Source organism: Mixophyes fleayi, chromosome 2 (assembly GCF_038048845.1).
Source record: "Mixophyes fleayi isolate aMixFle1 chromosome 2, aMixFle1.hap1, whole genome shotgun sequence".
In the NCBI taxonomy this organism is placed as follows: Eukaryota; Metazoa; Chordata; class Amphibia; order Anura; family Limnodynastidae; genus Mixophyes; species Mixophyes fleayi.
Genome location: NC_134403.1, coordinates 189,364,212 through 189,392,093, shown reverse-complemented (window position 1 = coordinate 189,392,093; position 27,882 = coordinate 189,364,212). Strand labels below are relative to the sequence as shown.

Below are 27,882 nucleotides of genomic sequence, written 5' to 3'. Positions count from 1 at the left end.
GGTTTAATTCAAGGCAATGGATACACTGCAGACTGGAATAAAAAATAAAGCAATAATTTTATTAATGTAAGAGTATTTTGGCTTAGAGTTATAACACTTTAATATACAATTACATTTAATGAACAGTTAATATTTACCACAAGGCAAACAACTCTGAAGGTGTGCAGCAAGTACACCTGAGTAGACTTGTCTGTTTGATATCATTTGGACGATTCTCCCTGCAGGGTTAGTGGTGCTCCATGATTCTTGATTGATTTACTTGTACGTAGTCAGAGAATGTGTAAAATTCTGAAGTGCTTCTGCTGAAATCTATTAGTTACATCAATGATGTGTAGAGCGTCAGTCCCAGAGGTAGCAGCGAAGCATGCCCATTGCTATGACTGTACCTCCAATGTGTTTTTACAGATGAAGTGGAATTGTCAGCAGTTTGTTCAGAGTTTCATACTTGTTACGACTTTGTTAGAGATTTACCTTTGTCTTACCTGTTTGTTTGTTTTTTCCCTTTGGTTTTCCCACAAGTTTGTCTGGTGCGTTTCTTCTAGCACTATTTTTTTTTTCGCTATAGTTCTCTAGTCTTTATATTGATTGAGGTCTGTTGACCTCAAAGGCAGAAACCAAAATAAACCGTAAACACAACACATTTGCTAATCTTGTATGTGTGTTTAATGAACGGTACAGGAAACATGTGATCATTAACACATATCCAGCAGCCAACTATACCTATACTTCAATCAGATCTTCTCCAAAGTTGTAAAAATACAAAAGGAAATATTTTATGTGCAATAAAACAGCACTATATATCTCTACCACCCCCCAATCTAAAATTGAAGAAAAAATAAAATAAAAAACACTCATCTTGGTCTCACCATCTCTTTACAGAAAGCCAACATTGCCCTGTCCAGACCTAGAGCTTAGCAATCACACAAAGGTGTTTGTCCTTTTCTCTCAAAAGCAGACGGAGTGCATCCACTACCATCTAAAAAAAGTACCCAATGCCCCTCCCCAAAATTTGTTTGTATGATTTTACAGTTTATTAAAAAAAATATTTCCCCCCATTAAAGTACTATGTACAATTACAACAGCAATATTATTGGAAAAACAGACATATCCCATGTACATGATTGTAAGAAGCAGAGAACCAATTAATAATGCAATAATAATTTCTTGTTTGACTTCTACTTGAATTGTGATTCCATTGCAGTACAACTGCACCCAACCTTCATTTGACAGTGTGGAGTGCCAGGAACCCCCAAAATCAATGAGTATTTAAAACTTTTATATATTTCTGTCAACACAGACCTTGGGTATGTTGCTTTTTTTAAAAAAAATTTTACACTAAACAAAATCCTGAAATTTAATTTGGTATAGCTAAAACAAACAATCTTTTATTGAAACAATGCATTTTTTTTCCTGTTATCTGTCAATACCTTTTCAATAAGAAACAGAAAAAAATCTTCACTCATAAAACCCTGCATTGTTTTACTAATGCAAATAATACAATTGTTAATCAGCTTATGATGCACTGAAATGACAAATATTTTTTTATTGTGCCTTAATATCTAGATGATGGTTTGTTTTTTAAATCCTTGCCAAAAAAATCTCTTTATAGTAGTCTATCCAAGGTTATCTTAGCTGTCAGGTGAATAGAGTCGAATGAGATGCTGCAACTCTGTTGGGTAGCCACTAACTGGACAGCGCTGGTGATTTTTCACATAGTAGTAGGCACATCGGTAGCAAAAGACATAGCCTGAGGTGCCGAGAGCTGTATCATTTACTCGTACTTTACGACAAAGTGGACACACAGTCTTTAGTTTGGGCAGCAGGGGGGAGTAAATTTCTAGGTCAAAATGTATAGGAGGAGAAGGCGCAGGCAAGGAGCTCAGAGACTTAAGTGTATCTTGGTTGTCTGCAGAGTACCACCACTCTAGAAACTGCAGAAAGAACACACCAAGGGATAAGCTGGAGGAGAGAGTCATAGACACACCACCAAGAGCTTTCTTCAAAATACTGCCCACACTGTGGAAGAGAGAGAGAGTAACATTATGACAAGAAAAAGTACAATAAGCATCTTACAGGCTGTTGTAATGTAGTTAATAGCTTTTATTTTACTTTGCACATATTAACATTAACGGTTCGGTTAAAAAAAAGCGAAATAAATTTATATATATATATATATACACACACATATACATACATACACACAGTCAATTGTGCGTTCGTCACGTGGAGACATAAAATTAGGTTTTCCACCACTTATGTCCAATGGGCCCTTTTGCGTGACAACCAAAGGCTTTTACTGGAGATGAAAATTAGGCATCAGATAAATCAGAAGCCAGCAATTAGAGTCAAAAGGTAGAAAAATCCTTTAAAATAGTAACAGGGTTAAAGTGGAGTGAAAAAGGACTAAACAAAACTAAAAACTTTGTTGCGAGCGTTTCCCCTGCTAGCGTCCCAGCTGTTATGGCAACAGCCAGGACGTCACATTGCCATGGTGATGGCCAGGATGCCCTGTGTCACAATGCCGCGCTCCGGCCTTAGGGGACAGCCGGGTGCACGCACAAATGTAAATGATGCAAACTAATAAATCATCATAAGCCTCCTGTGGCTAATCTCTCTCATCCTCTCTGATTGGTCAGTTTAAGTATTTAGCCTCCCCGACGGTCATAGCGTCCTGAACATGCCACATATTTGCTGACCAGCCCAGTTAAGAACCTATGCTATCAGTCCTAATTCCACCTAAACCTGAAAATGTCATGGAATGCCATAAGTTTTTATATATTTTCACATAAAATTATGTAGCTGGGGTCCAGCATTCAACATGCTCTGTGGGTAATCATTGTTCTACCTACTCCTGCTCAGGCAGACTTTTTTGTCTGACAGGCACTGTGTTCCTGTTTCATGAACACAGTGCCCTACAATCCATACTATACTTCCATTTTAAGTCCAAAATAAGGTAGAACAATTACAGGAACCTATTTCAATGTATCCTGTTATTTTAGGTCCAGCAGGAGTTTGAATTATGGGAGAATAAGTATGAAGTTATATTTGGGGAGGGCAAGGTCTGTTCTGGGAAAATTGAGACCCATAGGAGCCCAAGCATGCACCCAAATGGAAAAATTAGACTTTGTTTTAGTGGGAATTGATCATTTTAAATTAGATTGAAGTGCTTGAGAAGGTACATTGAAGCTTGGGTTACCTGTTTAGCAGGCAGCACTAAGCATTATTATCTCTGCAAAATGACTGGTGGAAAACAGGCCTATTTTTAAGCACACTTCAATCAATGTAATAGAATCAATCCCAATGCAGCCCCATTGTTATAATTAATTTAACACATTAGAGGCTAAATCAACAAGTGATTTAGGAGAGAGTGAAAAAAAATTCAGATATGAACTATGAAGATGAAATACGTTGCTTAGTTTCGATGTGACATTTCACTGCAGCTCTGTTTAAAAAGTGATGTATTATCTCCCCACACCATCATGGACAACTGAGGCTACTAACGCATACTGAGGTGTATCCTAGCGGGGACCAATACAAGTCAAAAACCATTTGAGCACCTGGATCTGTCTATGTCTCTGCTCTGTTAGATAATATTGCAACCTGTTGCAGAACAATGAAATAGCATGGTAAGACAGCTATGTATAAACACTTCAATTATTTATAAATAGAAACCTCCTACAGCGCTCTACTATCAACTGTAGCCCCCCAAAAATCTTTAAAAAAAAACATACAAAGATTTAGCACATATAAAACAAATAAAAAAGCAAGCTCTGTATATATCTCTTATCATACTGATAAAAAAAACCAAATGTATACTTAAATTGAATCAGTGCTGTTTGCAGATCTTCTGTTTCTCAAATATGATGTATAAGGATAATAAAACATAACTGTAATTTTATTTTTTACAATTAGGGGCATATTCAATTGTCTGCGGGATTGCCGAAAATCCCGCGGTCCGCGCAGGATTACCGTTATTACGGTAATCCTGCGCGGGAAAAACCCTTAATACGGTAATTTACTCGCTGAAATCCAGTGAGAGTACCATATTAACGGTAATGGTTTTTCCGCGCTCGATCCCGGACAATTGAATACCCCATTAGAGTCCAATGTTTAACAATTTCTTTACCAAGAAGTGTTGAATCAGACTTTCCAAGCATGGTACTATAATATAAGAAAAATTCTAGTAACTCTTTTCACACTAGGGGGCAGCACCTGTAGAAAGTGTCTTCACCAAGATCACCATTTTAAAGGTAAAAGAAAATGTCTTTCTTCACTTTCAGGGGAACACCATGCTTGGAAAGTTTGATTCTGCTTGAACACTTCTTAGTAAAGAAATTTTCACAAGGTTAAATGTTGGACTCCAAGGGGTAAATTTATCAAGCTGCGGGTTTGAAAAAGAGGAGATGTTGCCTATGGCAACCAATCAGATTCTAGCTATCATTTTGTAGAATGTACTAAATAAATGACAGCTAGAATCTGACTGGCTGCTATAGGCAACATCTCCACTTTTCCAATCCGGCAGATTCAATTCCCCACGTTCTTTGTGAAAGAACGTGGGGAATTTAATCTCCCCCTTATTGTATAAAAAATAGTACACTGATGTTTTTTGTATACATCATATTAGAGAAAATCTGGTGGAGAAACAAAGATCAGCATACAACACTGATTAAATTTAAGTATAAATATATGTTTTTTTTATAGGTTTGATAAGTGATATATACAGCACACATTATATATATATATATATATATATATATATATATATATATATATATATATATATATATATATATATATATATATATATATATATATATATATATATATCTCTTTTCGTGCTTTTCACTGTAGGGTTGGTCCTAAATTAGCGTGGCTGGACTTTCCACCATTCACATTTCCATCAGGATCGGCAAGGTCACAGGTCACACAACGCTTTTAAGGGGCAGTTGTGAAATACTGCAATTAATGCTTATATGGGCCAGCTCTCTTATGTCAATGTGGGCAATTACACACATTTGTACGAAATAAAATATTCTATTTCTGCATAATTTGTGATTTACCTATTAAATCAAAACCAGCAAATAACACAGTTTGGGAAGGTACACACTGCTTATTGCATCGATCCTGCCACACAACAACCAGCTGCATGCTGAGACAGTGTGTATAAAAAACACAGTTCTGTACTACATGCAAGAAGAATTTGCAACCTCCCCTTAACTTGTGACCCCTACAATACTTAAAAAGATTCCTGCTGAATAGATGTATATATAGATATGTATTGCAATAAACAGAGATATTGGTGCCTTAAGGATTATTTTCTGAATTAAGAATGTTATCAGCACTCGGAGAGTTTGGATATCTTGTCACTCAGTATATAATTGGAGGGTATACCAGGCATATCACAACAAATCAGAATCTTGTAAATTCTGCTGGTGCTATATAAATAAACGTGGATGATCTTGAGGCCTTTTTTGTATGGATTTAGTGAATTTGATATGAAAAGATCAACTTCAACTCACCTCAGAACAGACTGTGTTGAGTCTGGTTTTTCAGGTCTGGTATCCATGGCTTGTAGGTCTTCCAGGGTCAGCCTAGCAAGTTGCACTCCAGCTAAACTGAGCAATGGGGAGTGGTGCCTTGTATTCCACAGAATATACCGGAGTTGATAAAAGAGAAAGCAACCTTCCCAAGACAGTTTCACAAAGGGATAGGATGCCAGAATAGCCTTATAACATCTTTTACGGAATAACGTTGGGTTTTGTATAGAGTAGTCTTCCTCCTCCCGTAGCCTTTTTACCAATTTCTCCAGCTTTAATCGTAGATAAGGTACGAGCACCAACAGCATCAGGGACTTCCAGTACTCTTTCCTTTGCAATGTATGATGTTCTCTGTTGTTTCCAATGGCCACACGCTTTAGTCCATAGAAGTTCTCAGAGAAAGAGGCGCTGGCCCAGGACAAGTAATGCTGCTGTAGAAGAAGATCCAGTAGGGTGTAAAGTTCATCAAACCACCTCCACAGGGGGCCATAACGAGCAGGATTTGATTCTGCAAGTACCTGTGAAATAGACATCCAGTTAGCAGTCATACGGAAGATTGATTTACTTTATTATTTGATTGCCTTACAATCTGCTGACAATATTTAGTTACTCTTTACTTGAGGTAGTGAATACCTCTGTATTGTTTTTTTTCTATTAAAGAATGATATATATATTTAAATATTAAAGGAAGTAAAGCAAATACTATATTTAATTTGTATTGTTCATAAAAAGAATGACTGAGTCTTTTGCTTGTAAGCCTCCACTCTTACAATACATAACAAATAATTCAAAGTTATTATGATGATTTAATACGATCTAAAGTGAAACATGCACAAACATTAACCAAACCATCATGCATACTGAGCACTATATAAATAAATTTTATTAACTAAATCCTCACAGCTGTAGACTGCATTCCTCTCACCCTTTCTAGCAAATTGCCAGCTGATGGGCTGCCAAAAAGTATCAATTGTTCCTGCCAGTGACTGCCTACTATATAAATCCTACCTTTCATTCACACTTCAACTGTCCTGTTCACATGCTGTAGTTTTCCATCTACCAGCTCAGAGCTCGACATTCACATAAAACAGAATTTACTCTAAACAGCTAAACATAGCAGTGTGATTAAAAAAACAGAATTACACAGATAAAGGGGCAATTGTACAACACTTTTGCAGATTAAGACAATAATTTTCATTGTGGCACTCAGGTGTACTAAAGCAGTGTGTGTAGGAAACATTCATTGTTGAGAAAGGGTGGAGCTTCACCAAAAGGATGACAGAGCTTATTGGCAGTTTACCTTGGCACGATATTTATACATAGGTAAGTAAGGATTACAACAGTAAACAAACTGATGCTTGTCTTGCACACGTGACATGGAACAAGAGGCCAGTCCCATTTTGGGAGGGTAGGGGGATTTATCAAATATATAACAGTTATTAATAATATTATTAACCTTTTTATAGTGCCAACACATTAAAACGGCTTACCAGAGAGTGGTTTTCTTACTTACAACAGTCCTTGCCCAAGTAGAGCTTACAGTCTAAATTCGCTAGGACACAAACAAACGCACATACATGGGCAGCACAGTGGCTAAGTGGTTAGCACTTCTGCCTCACAGCACTGGGGTCATGAGTTCAATTCCCGTCCATGGCCTTATCTGTGTGGAGTTTGTATGTTCCCCCCGTGTTTGTGTGGGTTTCCTCCGGGTGCTCCGGTTTCCTCCCACACTACAAAAACATACTAGTAGGTTAATTGGCTGCTATCAAAATTGACCCGTGTGTGTGTGTGTGTATTAGGGAATTTAAACTGTAAGCTCCAATGGGGCAGGGACTGATGTGAATGAGCTCTCTGTACAGCGCTGCGGAATCAGTGGCGCTATATAAATAAATGGTGATGATGATACCTTGGGTAATTTCCTCAAAAGCCAATTAGTCTATCAGTATGTTTTGGACTGAGAGAAAACGCACCCAAATACAGAGAGAACATACAAAACCACATGTATTTCCTGGAAAAAAAAACCTCATGCACGGGCTCTTCCCTTATGCTCAAACACCCTAGTTTTTCTGAGCACATAATATATGAATGCCAGCCATGATGTATGTTACGATACATTCAGGAGTCAAAAAGACTTTGGGAGTCATTAAGTTTTCAGGAATTTTGTGTTTAATAGATTATTATTAATTTTTATTTATAGGGCGCCACTAGGTGTCGGTAGCGCCGTACAGGGACAAACAAGTCCAATACAAGGTGGGACAGCACGTTACAGTAAACAATAAGCACAGTAATTCAGTAAGCTCAAAGCACAGCTAGAGAGAGGGGGGAGGGAAGACCAGCAAGCGCCGGAGCCCAAGAGGAAGGGCGCGGATGACGGGGAGACCCCCAGAGGGGTGGGGGGAAAGGTAGCTGGAGAGCAGAGTCAGAAGTGTAGGAAACAGGAGGAGAGATGGCCCTGCTCAAGGGAGCGTACAATCTAAGGGGAGGGGTAGACAGACAGAGACACAGGGGTGAGAGGGAGAGAAGGGGGCAATTGGTTACGTTATTCAGAAAAGTTTCACCCCTTTGGGGAAGATGTTGATTCATATGCATGATCTAATTATTTAGCAGTATGACTGATGGCACCAAAGGACTTACCTTGACAATATGATGCAATGCAGGTCTCACTGCCACCATCAAACTCTCTTGAGCTACAACTTCAAAAATAGAGGGTCGATTATCAGTTGGTGATGCTGTTGTTATGTGAGCCCCACGTTCAGCCATTTTTAAAGATTCCCTTTCACAATCTCTTCTTTAAAATTAAAGAAAGTTATGCCTTTGCCTTTTCCCTGGATTTCCCTATATAAATAAAAACAACAATAATGCATGATTCACCTTATAATTTACTGACAAAATTTAGCTACTCTTTACTTCAGGTAGTTATCCTTCTGTTTTGGTTTTCTTTTCTGTTAATGACACTATTATCAACATTGGCATCTTAGGGACTGCAGGCTTTATATTTTCTTTTTCAGCAACTCACTATATAGAAAAATACTTAACAGTTTTAAATATGCAATAACAATCCACTAAAGCAACACAAAACAATGAAAACACATTGACAATCTTTCTTCTGTTTGAAATTGTAAAAGAAGTACGCAATATCAGCCAATATTGAGATAAATAAACAGTGTCACTACAAGGTAACCCACTGGACCTTAAATCCACCACTGGCAACCAGATGCCAAAATACTGAATATGATCTTGCACGAGTAAAGTAATACACAGGGCAGGGTTAAAGGTCAAAGTTACACACGTGTATATGTCACTCTGACAGCTGCACATAGCTTATTAACACCTTGTATTATTAACAGATAGTGCAGTAATCACCATATTGCACGCCACGCTACTGTCCTTTCACTGGGTCTTTGTTCCAGCTCTCAGGAAGAACAACCATTAAAAGAATCTGCGTCCTCGAGAAACAGTTACAACATCGCCTCTATGCTTGGCCCGCAGAGTGACTTCCTGTACTTGAACCGCATAGCCCGAGCACGTATTACGAATGGGTTATATGCTTGGAACGCAGGGGTGTGCTGGGTGACGTATTTCCGGCACTTGGGACGCAGGCGAGTGTGCTGGGCGACGTTTGCCGGCACTTGGAACGCAGATGGGTGCACTGGGTGACGTATTTCCGGTAATTGGGCCGCAGATGGTGCACTGGGTGACGGTTTTCCGGCACTTGGAACGCAGAAGGGTGCACTGGGTGACGTATTTCCGGCACTTGGAACGCAGGTGGGTGCGCTGGGTGAGGATCTTCTGGTTTCTGGAGCCGCTGTCTAAACAGCTTGTTCTCTGCTTCCAGGGCTCCCTTGTTTCCGGCTGTCAATTACATCTCGATTTCGAACCCTCTTTGCAGGTGCGTGTGAGAAGCTGCCCTGTATCCTGCCCCTACGGATGTAACGGGAGGCAGAGACTGGAGCAGGGAACCGCCTGTGTTAGTAGCAGCTATCCGGCTCTCATTACAGATGCGCTGTGCTGCCCGTTTATTGCTACGTGTTCGGTTCTCGTTCCCACAAAGTAGTGTAGTATCACAGGCAGTTCTGTTATAGACTATGCATTGTCATTTAGATATTATTAAAAGGTTAATTCACTAATATGAAAATATGAATGCATAAGCTTCTTGTAAAGGTGGCGGGTGCAGAATATGGCATATCTGAAATGATCAGCACCTCATCTCAAATCCCTTACTATATTTTATTTATCGGAAATGATACTTTTATCATGGGCAGGGTTTTGATTTAAACATTTTTGAAAAATTAGAATCGGGTTTAGTTCATATTGAAAAGGTGTGTTACATATTTCCACAGGTAGTAGCAAAAATCATGTATGTTTTCATTGTAGGAACCAGAAATTGGGAGTAAACAATATTTATAACAGTTTTTATATTGCTACGCCTTAAATAATGATATCTTTTCCTACTACATTTTTATGTTAAGCTAACAATAACCTTGTCATCCTAATGACAAACTCTGTTATCCACTCTTAGATATGTCATGTTGAGATCTCTCCTCCATGGCTCTCTCACCTGCCTTAATGCCCACCCTCTTCTCTGTCCCTTAAGTCTGCTACCTAGGGATCATCCTCAACTTCTCCCTCTCATTTAAACCTCACATTCAGTCACTCTCCAATTTCTGCTGCTTCTGCCTCAGGACCAGATCTTGGGGATGTATTCCGTTCTCACTGTTGAAGCCACCAAACTCTTACTCACTTCCTTGTAATCTCTCGCCTTGATTACTGTAACCTACATTATTTTGGTCTACCCAACTCCCGCTTTACCCCTATTCCAGGGCGCAATGCTGAAGGGGTGTGCGGTTTCTGAATGTTTTTGGTTTATTTGGTTAAAATTAAGGTCTAGAAAGGTTGCAGTTGCTTCTTGCCCCAGTCGTTAAAATGTTAAGTTACGGCTCTGCCCTATTCGGTCTATCTTTAATGCTGCTGCCTGCATGCCTTATTTTTCTCTCCTGCAGCAGTCTTCTCTCACATTCGCTACGTTGGCTCCCTGTTGCCCATATCACCTACAAAACTCTGTCTCCAATCTCATTTCTACCCACTCTCCTTCCTGCCCCTCTCTACTCCCTGCCCCTCTCTACTCTGCCCACGACCACCGCCACACTGATTAACTTTTCCACCTCCAGGATTTTGTCCGGGCTGCTCCCCACCTGTGGAACGATCTCCCACACCAGATAAGTGTCTCCTCTCCAAAGCTTTAAGCAAGCCCTTAAAACTCGTTTCTTTTTTCAAGCCTATCAGCCCTCCTCCTAACTCCTTTGCCTGGCCATCACCTCCACTCCCCCTCTCGGTGCCACCCTATTTGTCTTTTCCCCTTCCCTTTAGGATGTAAGCTCTCATGAGCAGGACCATCTTTCCTTGTTTTCTCTTTATACTATTGCATCACACTCTGTACATCCAAGTCTGCTCCCCTACCCCTGTTTTCTTGAGCTCAGGCCTATTTCAATTTGGACATTACTATCACTCTTGCTCACTTCTCGTAAATAACTTGAACTGCATTACCAAGTTATCTTTATGTAACTTGTTAAATAGTAGATGTTTAGTCTTTATATTAGTTTGTTGTCTTTTATGTATTATGTAATGTGTTATAGATCATTTCTGTGTATTGTTTATTACTGTAAATTTCATGGTAGTAATGCTTATACGCAGTTAGACCTCCCGGCTTCCTCAGGCTCTAGCGGTTCGAGTTTGCCGGGACCTTCATCATTACAGACTGACCCAGCCCCTGTTGCTACAGATCCGGCATGGTCTACAGCCTTTATAAAGGGTTTGAACAAGCTTAACCAGTTGCTTGATTCCTCTAATATCCCGCCTGCTAAAAGAAAGAGGCCTAGATCTGTTAATCCCCTTATGGTCCTTTCAGATTCTGAGTAAGAGGGAGAAATTTATTCGGATCCTGACCAAGGTCATCCCTCGGAACAGGTAGAGTATCCTAAAAGCCAATTTATTAATTATTTGGTTTTAGCGGTAAGACAGGCGCTGGATCTCCCAGAGCCGGAGGATATTACTCCCAGAGACAGAAGTCTCTTTAAAAAGGCCAAAAGGAAAGCCAGCCGTTTTCCCCCTTCCGCAGAACTTAAAGATATTGCTGAAGGGGCATGGAAACAACCTGAGAAAAGGTTCTCTATCCCCAAAAGGTTCTCTTACCTGTATCCCTTACAGGAGGAAGAAGTGGTTCGCTGGGAGAGTATTCCCAAGGTAGACATCCCTATTGCTTGCTTGGCAAAACATACTTTACTTCAAGCTCCTGGTTCAGCGTCCCTTCCGGACGCCAATGACCGCAAGGTTGAGTCCCAGCTCAAATCCATATTTGCGGCTGCGGGTTCTGCCTTCAGACCTACGTTTGCCTCCGCCTGGGTGGCTAGAGCCATGGAGGCATGGGCAGACCAGCTGGCAGAGGCCTTACAGGACTCCGAATTTCTTCCCCTAGCTTTGCATTTAAAGGAGGCTTCAGGGTATCTTTATGAGGCGGCCCAGAACTCGGCAGCGGTTTCCTCTTCCATTCAGGCGGCCTCTATTTCAGCAAGGAGGACGCTATGGCTGAAATCCTGGGAAGGTGATGCGGAATCAAAAAGGTCCGTTGAAACTATCCCCTTTTCTGCAGCAGGTTTGTTCGGCCCGGAATTAGATACCCTTATTTCCCAGGCAACGGGGGGCAAGAGCACTTCCTTGCCAGTATAATCTAACAGGAGCCGCGCCCCGAGGGGCAGCTCTTTCCGTCAGACCTTTCGTGGGACCTCCTTCCATAGGGGACAATCTTTTAGAGGCAGACAATCAAATTCCTGAGGCTCCTCTACCAGGGGGAGGTCCTCGTTTGCAACTAAGCGCCAGGCCCCTAAGACCCAGGAGAAGCCTGCGTCCTGACGACCACCCTGTACCGCAGGGGGCGCCAGTGGGGGGACGTCTGTCTCTGTTTCAGGAACAGTGGGCAGCGTCTTCCCAAGATCCTTGGATTCGGGGAATTATTTCAGAAGGGTACAGGATAGAACTACTGGGCCCGGCTCCACAGCGTTTCTTCCAGACCCCGCTACCCCGAGATCCATCAAGAAGACAGGCTATACAGGATTGTGTCGCTTCTCTTCTGCTTCAGAAGGTCATCTGCAGAGTTCCAGATTGCCAGAGAGGGAGGGGTTTTTATTCCAACCTGTTTCTAGTCAAGAAGCCGGACGGTTCCTTTCGTCCCATCCTAAACTTAAAGGGCCTCAATGTTCACTTAAGGGTGGACAGATTTTGGATGGAATCTCTAAGGTCAGTGATAAACGGCCTAGAGAAGGATCAGTTCATGGCGTCCATAGATATAAAGGACGCATACCTCCACGTTCGCATTTAGATCCACCATCAATCCCTTCTCAGATTCTCGGTGGGATTATTCCACTACCAGTTTCGGGCCCTCCCCTTCGGCCTCTCTACAGCGCCAAGGGTCTTCACGAAGATTATGTCAATAATAGCAGCATGTCTTCACCTGCAGGGAGTTCAGGTCGTTTCTTATTTGGACGACCTATTCATCAAGGCTTCCACAGAGAATTGCCTACGTCATCACTTATCCCTCACCCTGGGGTGGCTGATAAATTCAAAAAAATCCCAGATGGTTCCGTGTCAGCGCAGGGTTTTCCTGGGACTCATCATGGACACCAGCAAACAAAGGGTGTTAATCCCAGAAGAGAAGATCAGCTCTATTCAGACTGTAACTACTCAGGTTTTGTCTTCTCCCAGCCCCTCAATGCTACTTGTGCATGAGGCTACTCGGAAAGATGGTGGCCTCCTTCGAGACCATTCCCTTCAGTCGAGCCCATTCTCAATGTTTCCAGTGGGATCTATTGTCAAAGTGGTCAGGATCACAACTACTCCTGGAACTTCAGAAGATCTCTCTATCTCAGAGGGCGAGAGAATCTCTTCAGTGGTGGCTGTTTCAGGATCACATGAATGTGGGCAGATCCTTCGCACCATGGTCGTGGATCATAGCCACGACGGACGCCAGCCTGAAAGGCTGGGGGGGCGGTAATCCTGCACCTCCGACTCCAGGGACGTTGGTCGGTTCAGGAATCAACCCTATCAATAAATGTATTGGAATTGAAGGCCATTCTCTTGGCCCTCCGGGAGCACAGTCCCTTCTTCAGGGCCACCCGGTCAGAATTCAGTCCGACAATGCCACGGCCGTGGCATATGTCAACAGACAAGGAGGAACCAGGAGTGCAGCGGCTTTGGATATTGCAGCCCAAATATTGGTTTGGGCAGAGGAATGTGTTCCGGCAATATCAGCAGTTTTCATTCCAGGAATAGAAAACTAGGAGGCGGACTATCTAAGTCGAAACCAGATGATGCCGGGGGAGTGGTCACTCCACCCGGAAGTCTTCCAGTCTCTGGTTCACAAGTGGGGTCTTCCGGACATAGACCTCATGGCCTCCAGACACAACAGGAAGGTTCACAGGTTTTGCGCAAGGGCAAGAGATCCCTTAGCGCTGGCAGTGGATGTCATGACAATGTCATGGGAATTCAAAATGGGATACCTGTTTCCTCCGATTCCCATGCTTCCTCGCGTCCTCAGACGAGTACGGCAGGGCCTTCTGCCAGTAATTCTAGTAGCTCCCTCTTGGCCGCGCCGAGTATATTACGCAGACATAATATCTATGGCGGAAGGACCAGGAATCCGCCTTCCGTATCGAGACGACCTTCTTCTGCAGGGTCCATTCCATTACCAGAATTTACCTCAGCTCAATTTAACAGCATGGCTGTTGAAGCCGGCCTCTGGAGGGCTAGAGGTTTTTCTTTCACTGTAGTACAGACTATGATGCGAGCAAGGAAGCCAGTTTTATCTCGCATCTATCACCGGATTTGGAAGGCCTACATTAGATGGTGCAAAAATAGGACGTGCCACTCGTCCTCCTTTCGTCTCCCTCGTCTGTTAGCTTTCCTTCAGGATGGCCTGGAAGCAGGCCTTAGATTAGGTTCCCTAAAGGTCCAGGTATCGGCACTTTCAGTATTTTTCCATATGAAATTAGCTGATTTGTCAGATATTAGGACTTTTTTACTGGGAGTCTTGCATATTCAGCCTCCCTATGTTCCTCCTACAGCTCCATGGGATCTCAACATGGTACTGGATACGCTCAAGGGGCCTCCTTTTAAGCCATTGAGCAGTGCAGATTTAAAGTGGTTGACCTGGAAGGTCCTTTTTCTTTTGGCTATCACATCAGCTCGTAGAGTTTCAGAATTAGGAGCCCTGTCCTGTCGGGAACCATATTTGGTTTTCCACGAGGACAGAGCGGTGTTAAGGACCCTTCCTTCTTTTGTCCCTAAAGTAGTTTCGGCTTTTCATCTTAACCAGGAAATTGTAGTTCCGGTTTTTTCATCTTCTTCCCATGCGGATCAACAATCTATGGAAAAGTTAGATGTGGTTAGAGCTCTCCGCATTTATGTTAAAAAAACTTCCCAGATTAGACGTACTGACTCTCTGTTTTTCCTTTATGACGCTAATAAGAGAGGATGGCCAGCCTCAAAACAATCCATCGCAAGATGGATTACGTCTACCATCAGACAAGCATATATAAAGGCTCACCGTCCTGTGCCGGAGAGACTTACAGCCCATTCCACCAGATCGGTAGGGGCTTCGTGGGCAGCAAGGAATGGAGTTTCTGCAGACCAGCTTTGCAGGGCAGCCACCTGGTCCTCTGTCCACACCTTTACAAAATTTTATCAGTTTAATGTTTTTGCATCAGCTGATGCAGATTTCGCTCGTAATGCTTTACGAGCGGGATTTTCAGAGTAGTCCCACCCTTAGGGGGCTGCTTTAGAACGTCCCCATGGTAAGCAGTGTCCCCCAGACCGGATGAAAGAGAAAAGAGGATTTATGTACTTACGTTAAATCCGTTTCTCTGATTCCGTCTGGGGGACACTGCGATCCCTCCCTTCTGTTTTTCTTCTGTGTGCTCTTATTTGACTGCCCTTTTTATCCATGGGCTTTTTAAAACTAACTGAACAGGAAGAGGCAGGGGGATTGTAGAGGGGAGGGGTCTGTCAGCAGTACTAAAGTTTAACTAGTTAGGTGCCAACTCCCAAGCTCCCCTCCACAACCCCATGGTAAGCAGTGTCCCCCAGACGGAATCAGAGAAACGGATTGAACGTAAGTACATAAATCCTCTTATTAACATGCCTCAGATTTGCTGCAAATAGAAATATTCAAATATAATAGAGTTCAGAAAGTCAGTATTTTTAAAAATAAGAGTAAAAACAAGGGAACACACTTTGAAATTGGCGGGTGGGGGATGTGGAATAACATAGGGAAGTATTTTTTTACAGAACGAACGTCTGGCTAAATTTAAGACTTGGATCTAAAACCTAAAAAATAACAATAAAAATATAAACACAGACAAAGTGGCAGACTACATGGACAAACTTAACCGTGTATGCGTGTGTCCATGTGGTACGGAAAACAGATTGTAAGCTCCACCCGGGAAGGTACTGATGTGAATAATAAAATATTCTCTATAGATAGCTACATAATATTATAAATGTTGTTACTTAAATGTATTTTTTTTTTCTAGTGTGACCCCCTCTTAAACGTCACTTATAGGGGGAGATTCAGTTGCTGGCGCTGTGCCGCGCAGACATCAACGCAATGTCCGGCTGAGCATGTTGCCAGCCATTACGGTAGTCATCTCCACTCATTTTTCTGGTCCGCTCTATGGGATGTGATTGAAAAATGAGTGAAGATTCCTGCAATAACATCTGCGCAATGTGTCTCCGTGTACGTTCCTTGGACATATCACACTGAATTGAATCTCCCCAATTCTGTCCAGGTTTCTAATTGTTATTTTTTTGCTCATTCCTCATTTATACCAGTTCATGTCTGCTAACATTTGAAATCTTTTCCATGTTTCGTTGTTTCCGCCTTAATTTCCCATGTCTCTGCCTTAGACATTGAAGTATTATAGCACTTTTTACAATGTAGCTGTTAAAACAACTAATAGTTTATTGTAGTTTTATTCTGAGTTACTTATACACTGTATATGTTTATTTTCTTTAGGTGCTTGAAGGGGACTTGCAAATATGACAGATTCAAAGTATTTCACCACAAACAAGAAAGGTGCAGTACTGACATGATCTGTAGTCTTTAAATTATATTTTGAAATGGCTGCTATCGTATAAGGAACCTTATCATGTCATTTATGGGGTATTCAATTTTAAATGGTATTCAGAGTGGAGTTTGCTCAAGTTCTTTACTACACCAGACGAATACATCAGAGCTGGGGCCTTCTCTATTTGCATGGTGCAACATTCATCTGCTGGAGAACATTATATAATGCCAAAGGAGAGGAAGGATCTGGCACATGGAGGTAAAATGACACCCTTTGATTGGGTGGTCACGGCTTGCTCAACCAGGAGTTGACTTTCTTTTTAGCCCTGTGTGTTGGATGCCTCCTCTCCTCTTGTGCTGGTACGATGATATACCAATCTCAAACAAAGGTCCTCAGTGACTACAAGGCACTAGTGCACCCAGAAATGGTGAGGCTTTCAGAAGAAAGACCCTGCCAATAGTAGTGTGAGGCAAATAGTTGATAGGGGAACTTGTGCAATGCTCCCTTCTCTACATAGAAAATAAAACAAACCAAAACACAGCACAGTTGAATGCCATTGAAGAACCGTTTGTGCCTCTTCACTGAAATGGGCCATGGACGCATGAACTTGACCATGAAATTTAGCACAAATATGCCCAGTAAAAATAAAATATAAAAGGAGGTGTATCAGCTGTGTCTCTTGTCGCTTGACAGCATGGAATTTCAGTGAACCAAATATTAGTAGTCTGAAATGTTTGTGCTGAAACGGCATTGATTTAGGACATCATCAACTATGCATTTCCTAGAAAATTTAGCCTAAATATTATATGTTTCCCCCACTATACTAAGTTGTGCTTGATTTAATCTCTTAGTGAACTTAATGTGCAGTCAGTAAACTATGTAAAAACTGTATTTTGAAAAAGGTTGGTTCAAATATTTAGCAAATCCTTTGAGAAATAAATTTTTCTTTTGCAAATTATTTTTGCTCCCCATCATATGTAGCTTTTATCCATGTCAGCTATTCAAAGGCCACTGCAGAGTAGAATGAGCTTGTATGATAGACTTTGTATGAATATTACTATATTAATTTGTCATGAATGTTTTAGTTCTATTAATCTGAGAAAAAATATAGTCAAGGCTTTTACTAGACAGTTCTGCATATCAAACCGGTAGTTTTGTCTGATTTCAGGGGAGATCTTCGAATTGAAGGCTGAATTAAACAATGAGAAGAAAGAGAAGCGCAAGGAAGCGGTGAAGAAGGTCATCGCCGCCATGACTGTTGGCAAAGATGTGAGGTAACGAGTACTGTTCTTCAGAATAGCGCCATCTTGTGGGTGTATAGAAGTAAACGTTTTACTGTGGTGTAAGCTAAATTTAATTTCAGTGGTAATAATACAGTAGGTTGTTTGGTGGGGGTTGCTTAGCCTTATCTTGCAAAAATATTGTAAATCTTTACATAATATCTGTTTGCATTTGTAGGCTTTGTACATATTTCCTGAATGCCAGAAAAAGTGTCTGTTTTGTTCTCCATTTCAAGAAGACTCCAATTCATTTACCAAATTTGAAAAAAATGTGCAGAGTGGTACCATAAACCTGAACCTCAGGGCCACATTTTATTCTGGGGCTTTTGGTGCTAGTATTTTATTGTATATTTTAATCAGTACTGGAAGAAATAGATTGACCTCTATTTGCCAATGATCAATATATTACTATAGTTATTATATTACATTTTTTGTTATAGTTATTTTTAAATTAGAGGTGGTGCTCTCAACATTAGCAAGGCTAATTTTTAACTAGAAGATCAATGTATTAGTTTGAGGAACTCCAATCCACTGAAATACCAACCGAAATATTAAAATCATCAAATTTTGTTTCTATTACTACTAAAAGCAAACTGGTCTAACAGGGTCGTAGTAAAGTAACTACATTTTAATATCGCGCAAGCACTTTTTTCCTTTTTTATTCACTGTATATTGTTGCCAAGTACTTTCATAAATTTAAGAAGGGTCTGATACCCTATATAATATGTTTTTAGAAGTAATAGAAATAAAATTTGATGGTTTTAATATTTCAGTTTTCAGTGGATTGGAGTGTCTTGGTCTAACACATTCTGATCTTCTAGTTAAAAATTAGGTTTTAATGTTACTGGTATGTGGTGTATTACAATTCAAAATAACTTGTTAGCTTAATTCACTTGTATGTAAATAATGACCACATGGCAAATATGTGTTTTAATTCTTTTTTTTTTTTAAATATAGTATATACTGAACATAATGTTCTGGAAATAAAAATCTACCCTCCTCCTTTGCAAAGGAAGGCTTGTTAGGTTAGCATGCCTAAAATACTAATACTTTGTCTCCCCTCTCCCCCTTTTTGTTTGTCCACTGCACATGCTCACTGTGCACTAATACAATGAGCCATTCACAGGGATTCCTCATCCTTGAGGCCCTGGGAGTCATGGTGTATGTTTGGACCAGGAGAGAATAAAGCACAGCCAAGTGCATCTTGGGAGACTGTGTATCACTACATACTTCCCTAAAATAAAAGATGTGTATATTTATTAAACTTAGTAAAAAGAAAGCCCTATCTGACAAAAATCTAATGAAATATACTTGAGACTAATAAGTAAATATATTATAGCAAGGCATTCCAAAAATATTATGATCAGTCTAGTACTGAAGAAGCAACATCTCTGGGTCTGGGAATGAATTTAAAGTTTTTTTTAGATATAGATAGTTTCTCAGAAAGAGAAATGTTCGCATTGCCAGTATATTTAATTGTGCACAAAATAATAAATGCACTTTTGGAACGGGGAGGTTTTATGTATTGGCTTGAAAGGAGTTACTCTTATGTGTAGCTGTGAAAATCACCAGTCCGATAACAAGTTGTTTCATATAGAGTTGTGTTTGTCACTGCAGTGTTCCCATGTCGGTTTGACAGGGGTCTTCCCTCACTACTCTGTGCTGCTGGGGGACCCTGCTCCTTCACTTGTAAACTCTGTCTGAAACTTCATTTTTGCCTGCATTTATCCTCACATCTTCACACTGCTCCAGTCACGTGCACCCTGTCTTCCATAACATAATCCACAAGTGGACAGGTCATTGCACCCCAGAAGATCAGAGCAGTTGTCTTCTGAAATCATTTGTGCTGCTGTGACTATTCCAACATTCTGCCTACACACTGTTATATCCCCATCTACCTCTAAAACAGCAGACAAAACAAATCAACAGGTGATGAAGACTGGTAATAAATACATGCTCTGGACATAGTGTCATACACAAATGTGTCTAAACCAATTCAAAGGTTCACTGTTCTGTCTTTTTTCTTCCTGTGCTGCAGTTCCCTTTTTCCAGATGTAGTGAATTGCATGCAGACAGACAACCTGGAGCTGAAGAAACTTGTATATCTTTACCTGATGAACTATGCCAAGAGCCAGCCAGACATGGCTATTATGGCTGTTAACAGCTTTGTCAAGGTAGCTGTCTGATTTTACTTTCTAATTTATGCATTATTTTCTATTTATGTGTCTATAATATATAGGTGCCTGATTTTAAAGTTTTTTAAGTTTTATGTATGTATTCTTTCTCTCTAGGCTTTTTGCATATTTCCACCATATGTTCTTCTATTTATTAAGTGCTAATTCTGTTGATCCATGTTTCAGGGTTAGAATAGGAGAAGGAGTTCTTGTGTTTCTTTCTATGTGTATATATTGTATATTTCACCTTATTCCTATCCCAAAGACCACATAACACAATGGTTTCCTGTAGTACACTACTGTAGTAGTAGAAAGCATGCAGCTAAATGGAAGGAAATGGCTTTGAGTGTCAGCAAAGCACAGGAATGCCTTGTTGGTGAATACATACAGTATATGCCTTATATAAAATGTGTATGATAAGAAAAGTGTTCCAAAAAAGTACACAAAATGTAATAACAATTCCACAACAAGATACATTTGTTTTTTAAATTCAAGAAGTTAAGTTAAAAATTGAATTCCTGCTCACCTGTTTCCAGCATTTACCAGATAGCCCAGTGTGATGGCTGTATCAGTCCCATGCTGCTTTCTTCTTACCACTCAACCTATTTCATACCGGAGGAATATATATGGAGTATGCTCATGATAAGTTCATGGAGGAAAGGTATTGACACCTGCTTGACAGGCAAAATTGTGAGAGGAGAGTGGAGTGGAAGTGGGACTGTTACATCCATTGGGGATATGGGCGGATCTCCGGTGACTGTAACTGTCCCATAGTAAGTAAATGGTTTTTTAACTTAATGCATTGAACTCCACCCAAAACTAATTTTTTTGTTTTTTGTTTTGGGTGAAGTTCTTCTTTAACTAGTTGGTATGCAAATCTCCATAGCAGACAGAGCATTAGAGATAAACCTACATGTTCAATCTATTGTACCGGTAGGGTTTCAAAAGGCTAATAATATTCTGGCCTGTCAAGTTATTTGAACACAAAGATTGAATTAGATTGTAAGCGTATGTTGTAAGCGACTGATGTGAGTGAGTTCTCTGTACAGCGCTGCGGAATTAGTGGCGCTATATAAATAAATGATGATGATGATGATCTGATTATAATGTTGTGTGTCTTGAATTCTGTTAGAAATGGCTGGATGTGATCTGTTCTGGCTCCACCACTGTTTACAGAATATTTTTTCAGTGACCACATTTTCTATTTCTTAGGATTGTGAGGACCCCAACCCTCTAATTCGGGCTTTGGCTGTGCGCACCATGGGCTGTATCCGTGTAGATAAAATCACAGAGTACCTCTGTGAGCCTCTGCGCAAGTGCCTGAAGGATGAAGACCCATATGTGCGCAAGACAGCAGCTGTGTGTGTGGCCAAGCTTCATGACATTAATGCACAGATGGTGGAGGATCAAGGCTTTCTGGACTCGCTGCGTGATCTCATAGCAGACTCCAACCCAATGGTAAGATTGGGGGATGTGATGAGCATTTACTAGTGGGCTTTTGCAAATTTTAATTATTATATTCTTTGTACCAGTTTTCTTAAGGGTCCCCCTCCCTTCCTTGATTTAAGTCTTGAAACATTGCTAGAATATGACCCATATATTATAACTTGTTGGACCAATACAGTTATTAAACGAAGTAACAACATAGGTTATTATTTGTAAATGATGGTCATGTCTTGGTATATTCTGTCCTTTCTGACCTGTTGAACTTGAGGACAGTTTGGGATTGCATTTAAGTGCTCATCCACCTAAATGTGAAAATGAATTAAGTAATTAAATGGCTCACCTCTGCTGCCTCCTGTATTTGGTTGAAACAGAAGTGCCTTGTAGTGTCTGTTCTCACTGCTTATTTTCCTGTGAGGAAACGAGCACAGCAAAATGCAGTCTGATCCACTCTTAGTCAGCCCTCCCCCCTCTATGCCCAGTTTGGAGAACAGTCCAAACCATGTACAAAGAGTCACATGGTGTCTCAGTCTTGTTTTCATGCAGTAAAGTGCAGTGGAAAAATATAGGTGCCAGGAGTGACGACAGATGTCATTACTGTTTTCAGTGACAGCGTTTTACAGTATGTTGTTATCTAATTTAGTTTTTATTTGGGAAAAACCCTATAAAGTCTTCTGATATTGGTTAAGATCTGTAATTTGAAAATAGATTACCTGAGTACCTGGCTAAAGCTTATTTCATCTTTTGTGAAACGCTGTTCTCATCCTGTTCAACCTCGCTGAGAAATGGTCATTTTTAAAAGGCTACAAAATACCATTCTGAGGCTTCAAAGCAATTTTTATAGCTAAAGCTAAGAGGACAATCTGTAGATGAATGGTGACATGGGTGTATCTCTGTTGAGGCATATTATGGCTAGCCGGGGATACTGCCTTCTTGTTTTTTCAGTCTTTCTTTGGATGAAGGCAATGATAGAATTGTTCAACCCACTGGTATGTAGCAAAATGATGTACGTGGCACTTTACCAGCAAGCATGATGTGCTTTGTTTATGGTACGGAGCAAGAAAAGACAAGCCTTCCTTTACATTTATATTTCTTTCTGTGACCAGGAGTTATTATTGGAAGATAACCCAGAGCATGCCTAATCACTAAGGGGGCAATTTAATTGGCCTCGTCACTTGAAAAAGTAACGCGGCTTGCGCACTATTATCATTATTACGGTAACAGTGTGCGTAAATACCGTTTTAAAGCCGGCTTTTTGCTGGCAGCACCCTGAGCTGTGAGCAGGAAGCCAGGTTAAACTTACCGTAATAACGGTAATAACTTTAACGTAGCGGTAATTCGGGGGGGAATTGAATTCCCCCTAAAACTCTTCAAAACTTGTGTTAAATAATATAACCTTGTACAACAGTGTGTCACATTATGTGTTTTTTTTGTTGTTTGTTTTTTATTATTTAAAGTGTGTTGCATGGATACTGACGTTCCATGGCATGTTTAGGAAAATCACGTTCAGTATACAATGAATGCTTTCTAGAAAAATGCAGTACTCAATAAACAGATTCTTGTCACCTGCAGTTTACACGGAGTAATGTATAACAAATCACATGTGAGAATCACAAAACATTTTTATTTGGGTCTGTCAGATTTGGCAATAAGAGTATCGGTCATTTCATGTAGTAAGCAACATTGAAATATAAATATTGAAACAAGAAGCCAGACATGAGAGCAAGCTAGTAGGTTCACAGGAAGATAGAGGCGGTAATTGTATTTTGATGCTTTTAGGAGATGTTTCCCCCCCAAAGAATGTAGGAATCAATGTTTAGATATGTTAATGTTTCTGTATGCAAGCTCTACATTGGAAATAACAGTTTGCTTGGAGAGGACTTTTTTTTAATCAAGTTAAACCTGAAGGTTACATTAATGAATGGTAAAAAGTACAGTGTAGAGAGAAATTCAAAATGTGTCTTCTTAAAACTAATAACACTGCAATTTGGAGCAATAGAAAAGTTCAAGAATAAATTAGGCTAAACAGAGTCTGAGAAAAATGACTTATTATTAGTCAGTTTTTTTTGTTTTTTTTTACAATTCTCAACAGTCCTAAATTCATTAGTCTATCACTAATGAGCTAATGGTGTCCAGACTACGATGGATTCTTGCATTTTCTCCGTGTTGTCGTGGTGGAAGCTATGCAGAGATGGTGCTTGTTATACTGCTAAATTTTAATTTATTTTGTTCTGTAAGCTAACTAGGCTGGAATAGGTTTTTGCACACTTGGCCTGTGGTTTCTGTTTCTTTGCATGTATCTGCAGCTGGTTGCCTAGCAACATTCTGCCTCCTTTGAAGATTACTCTGCATGAAGAGATGCTCCGGTTGAGGCAATGTTGACGGGTTGCTTGGCAACTTGACATGTTCTCTTTAGGTCATTCCATCATGTTAAGAGAAATTTAAACCAGTGTTTTTTCTGCTTGAACAATTGATCACTAATCTGGAGTTAACTTTTTGAAGGAAAATTTGTTATAATTCACAAATCACAGTGCCAGACAGTTGGAAAAACAGAGCATATATAAAACAGGGATGTTGGCACAGTTGTAAGGGTATACTCGTGGGAATAGTGTAATCTTTAAATAAAGCGTTCGGCGTTTACAGAGTTGAATGACAGTCTGATCAGGCATGGCAGGAACTTTAATAGGCGACTAGTGGCATAAGGGTAACCTTGTTGGCGGTTGTCCTAGGTGGTTATCAGGGACAGATCTAAGAAAACCTAATGGGAGAGTATTTTGACGTGAAGTTTGCGGTTTATGAAAGGGTGGCATCGTTGGAGGACTTGTAGGTAAAGGTGAATAATTTGAATTGGTTTCTTTAGCATATGGGGAGCCAGTGTAAGGATTTTCATAGTGGTGTGGTACATGTGAAACCGTGAGAGAGGAAGATCAGTGGTGTTGTGGAATTTATGGCAGATTAAAGCAGGCACATATGGTTAAGGGAATTGTCAGATACAAGGTGGTTTCTGTGTTTGATGATGTGAGAATAGACAGTGATTTTGGTTGCATTTTTGGTAAGAAAACGGCATATTCTGCTACGTGAAGGTAGCAGGCTTGAGAGACTGAGGAAATTGTATTGTTGTTGTTGTTTGTTGTTGTTAAAGATGAGATGAGGGTAGGTGATGAGTCTGGGAGAAGAGAAGAATTTGGACCTTGGTGTGGTGATAGCTGAGAGACAGTTGTCACATAAGATGCCACAAAAATATGTGGACACCCCTTCTAATTGATGTATTTGGCCGTTTCAGCCACACCCATTGCTAACAGGCACATCATCATCATCACCATTTATTTATATAGCGCCACTGATTCCGCAGCGCTGTACAGAGAACTCACTCACATCAGTCCCTGCCCCATTGGAGCTTACAGTCTAAATTCCCTAACACACACACACACACTAGGGTCAATTTTTGATAATTAGCCAATTAACCTACCAGTATTTTTTTGGAGTGTGGGAGGAAACCGGAGCACCCTGAGGAAACCCACGCAAACACAGGGAGAACATACAAACTCCACACAGATAAGGCCACGGTCAGGAATCGAACTCATGACCCCAGTGCTGTGAAGCAGAAGTGCTAACCACTTAGCAACCGTGCTGCCCATGATGTATTTGGCCGTTTCAGCCACACCCATTGCTAACAGGCACATAAAACATTCATACAGCCATGCAATCTCCACAGTCAAACATTAGAAGTAGAATGTGTCATACTGAAGAGCTCTGTGATTTTTAGTGTGGCACTGATAGGCAGAGTGTGAAAAAATCACAATTTAAAAAACAAAATAAAAAAAAATGCTTTTTTTTTTTATTTTGTCTTTAAATCAGATTATTTTTTTTTTGGGGGGGCATATTCAATTTAAATGACTTGACAGTGTCGCCAATCATGGCATGGCACAGCAAACAACACACTAATCACAACACAAACGGCAAAAGGAAAGAAACAGCAATGAGGTTAAAAGTTACAATAGTTGGCAATTGCCTTGCCTGATTTGTAAATCAAAACCTATACGTTAGGTTTAGTTAACGCCTTAAAAAGAAACACAAGTTTTGCAGTTTGCGGCTTTGTTGCTGTTCACCATGTTAGACTAGATCTACTTCTTCATCTTCATCTTGGGCCTCATGGCCCAGAGTGCATGTTTGGAAGTGTTTTTTCATTCTGGCAACCAACTCCCTCATTTTTGTACCACATTTTTTACATAGGGCTTTAACTCCTTTTCCTGGTTCAGTTTCTAGTCATTAAAATAAATCCATACAGGATCTTTATTTCTGAACCATAAGTCAAAGGACTTATGGTTCATATTGCACAGTATGCCAATTACCTTTTAAAAGCTTGTTAAAACCCTAGAGATGTCCTGATCAACTGTAAGTGCTGTTATTGTGAAGGGGAGACATCTAGGCGCAACAACAGCTCAGCAGAGAAGCAGTAGGCCACACGCTCACAGAATGGGACCGACCACCTTGTGCTGTAGCACATAAAAATCATCTATCCTAGGGTAAAATACTGAGTTTCAAACTGCCTCTGTCAGCATAAAACGGTACATTGGGAACTTCATGGGTTGGGTTCCTATGACCCAGCAGCAGCCCACAAGCCTTAGATCACCATGTACAATTCCAATTTTTAACTTTGTATCTGTGGAAATGTGTTCTCTGGAGTGACAAATCACACTACACCATCTGGCAGCCTGAATGATTATCTGGGTATGACAGATGCCAGTAGAATGATTTCTACCCAAATGTGTACTGCCAACTGTAAGGTTGATGGACGAGGAATATTGGTCTGGGGCTGTTTCATGTTTTGGCCTGGACTCCAGTGAAGGAAAATCTTATTGCAACAGCATACAATGACATTCTAGAGAACTGTGTGTTTCCAACGTTGTGGAAACAGTTTGGGGGAACAGTTTGTTTTAGCATGACAGTGCCCCTGTGCCCAAAGTGAGGGCCATCAAAAAATGGTTTCCCGAGTTTGGTGTGTAAAGTTGACCTCACTAATGCTCTTGCTCTTGAATTAATGCTAATCCCCGCAGCAGTTTTCAAAAATCTAGTGGAGAGCTTTCCTAGAGGAGTGGAGGCTGTAATTGCAGCAAAGGGGAGGAAGGCTTCATTTTAATGTCCATGAGATGTTAAACAGGCACATGGATGTGATCAGGTGTCCCCATACGTTTGGCCATGTAGTGTAGTTGATAAAAGGGTATGTAGGTTTTGTTATAGAGGTGGTAATGGAGACCAAAGGAGGTGTACAGTGAGAAAAGCAGATGGCCAAGTATAGACCCTTTTGGGACCCCAATAGATAGCAAAAGTGGATGGAAGGATGTGGAGAGGTTGTGACACTGAAGGAGTAGATGGTTAGATAGGAAGTGAACCAGGAAAGAACTGTAACACATAGGCCAATGGAGTGAATTGTTTAAAGCCGCAAAGAGGTCCAGAAGCATGAATATGGAGACACACTATTAGACTTTGCTGCAAAAAAATCATTGATTACTTTTGCGTGGACCGTCTCAGTGGAATGTTGGGTATCGGAAGAGAGGGTCAAGAAGGGAGTGAGCAGGAAAAAAGGCAGTTGTATACAGGTCCCTTGAGTAATCTGCCGGCAAAGGCGAGGAGGGAAATAGGGAATTAGTTAAAGAGAGAGGCTGGGTCAAACGGTTGGTTTGGTCATATGGGCGCGTGTTTGAAGGAGGATGGGCATGTACATGTGGCGAGAGACAAGTTGAAAAGTTGCTTTAAAGCTGGCCATGGCGTGAGGGAGAGGAAGCAGAAAAGTTGAGTTAATAGGGTTGAAAGGGCAGATTGTATAGTGAGTGCAGAAAGTTCATTTTTTGGTAACGGGGCAGTTTGAACTTAGGGTCCTATAGATTGTAAGCTTGCAAGCACCACTCTGTCTGTAATACCCAGTATTGTTTATTAATGTGTTTGTCTCCAATTGTAAAGCGCTACGCAATTTGCTGGCGATATATAAATTAATGATGATGGTGGTGAGGATGCCTTGGGCAGTGGAGGAGTATATGTGTGGCATGAGGAAATATTGTGCCAAATACAGTTGGATTTTGCCTTTGACATATGGGACAAACTCATGGGCAGTGAAACGGAAGGAGAAGGTGGTGTAGGTGGGCAGTGAATCAAGTTGAATGTGGCAAAGAGGCTAACTCTGTCCAATGTGCAGCTATCTGTAAATGCTGTCTGTATGCCACTCCTAAAACTTAACAGTAATTTTCCCATATTTTGGTCTGCAGTTTTACATAAGCAAGTTGCATTATAGTTAATTATAAGGATACCACAGGATAGTGACCATAGAAATGCGCAA

The 27,882-nt window shown here is 40.6% G+C and overlaps 2 protein-coding genes across 5 annotated transcripts in view; one reads left to right on the top strand and one right to left on the bottom strand.

Moving 5' to 3' along the window:
- Positions 1–33: 33 nt before the first annotated feature.
- Positions 34–21,986, bottom strand: PEX12 (peroxisomal biogenesis factor 12). Of its 3 annotated transcripts, none has more exons than XM_075195153.1 (4): positions 21,892–21,986; positions 8,172–8,372; positions 5,520–6,055; positions 34–2,016 (listed from the first exon to the last, which is right to left on the bottom strand). In XM_075195153.1, exons 2-4 carry the CDS (start codon positions 8,295–8,297, stop codon positions 1,629–1,631), a joined length of 1,050 nt encoding a protein of 349 aa, XP_075051254.1. In that variant the 5' UTR covers positions 8,298–8,372; positions 21,892–21,986; the 3' UTR covers positions 34–1,628. The 3 variants fall into 3 exon arrangements, with proteins under 3 accessions (XP_075051254.1, XP_075051253.1, XP_075051255.1); XM_075195152.1 differs by lacking the exon at positions 21,892–21,986 and adding an exon at positions 8,901–9,067; XM_075195154.1 differs by lacking the exon at positions 21,892–21,986 and adding an exon at positions 8,901–9,067 and having other exon boundaries at positions 8,172–8,230.
- The window catches only part of AP2B1 (adaptor related protein complex 2 subunit beta 1), a 61,929-nt gene continuing 43,320 nt past the window's right edge, over positions 9,274–27,882 (top strand). For both annotated transcript variants that reach the window (XM_075195151.1, XM_075195150.1), the window contains exons 1-5: positions 9,274–9,426; positions 16,600–16,659; positions 17,820–17,925; positions 19,970–20,105; positions 21,318–21,563. In XM_075195151.1, the coding sequence (XP_075051252.1) occupies positions 16,623–16,659; positions 17,820–17,925; positions 19,970–20,105; positions 21,318–21,563 (525 nt within the window). In that variant the 5' untranslated portion in view covers positions 9,274–9,426; positions 16,600–16,622. The remainder of the gene's footprint in view (positions 9,427–16,599; positions 16,660–17,819; positions 17,926–19,969; positions 20,106–21,317; positions 21,564–27,882) is intronic.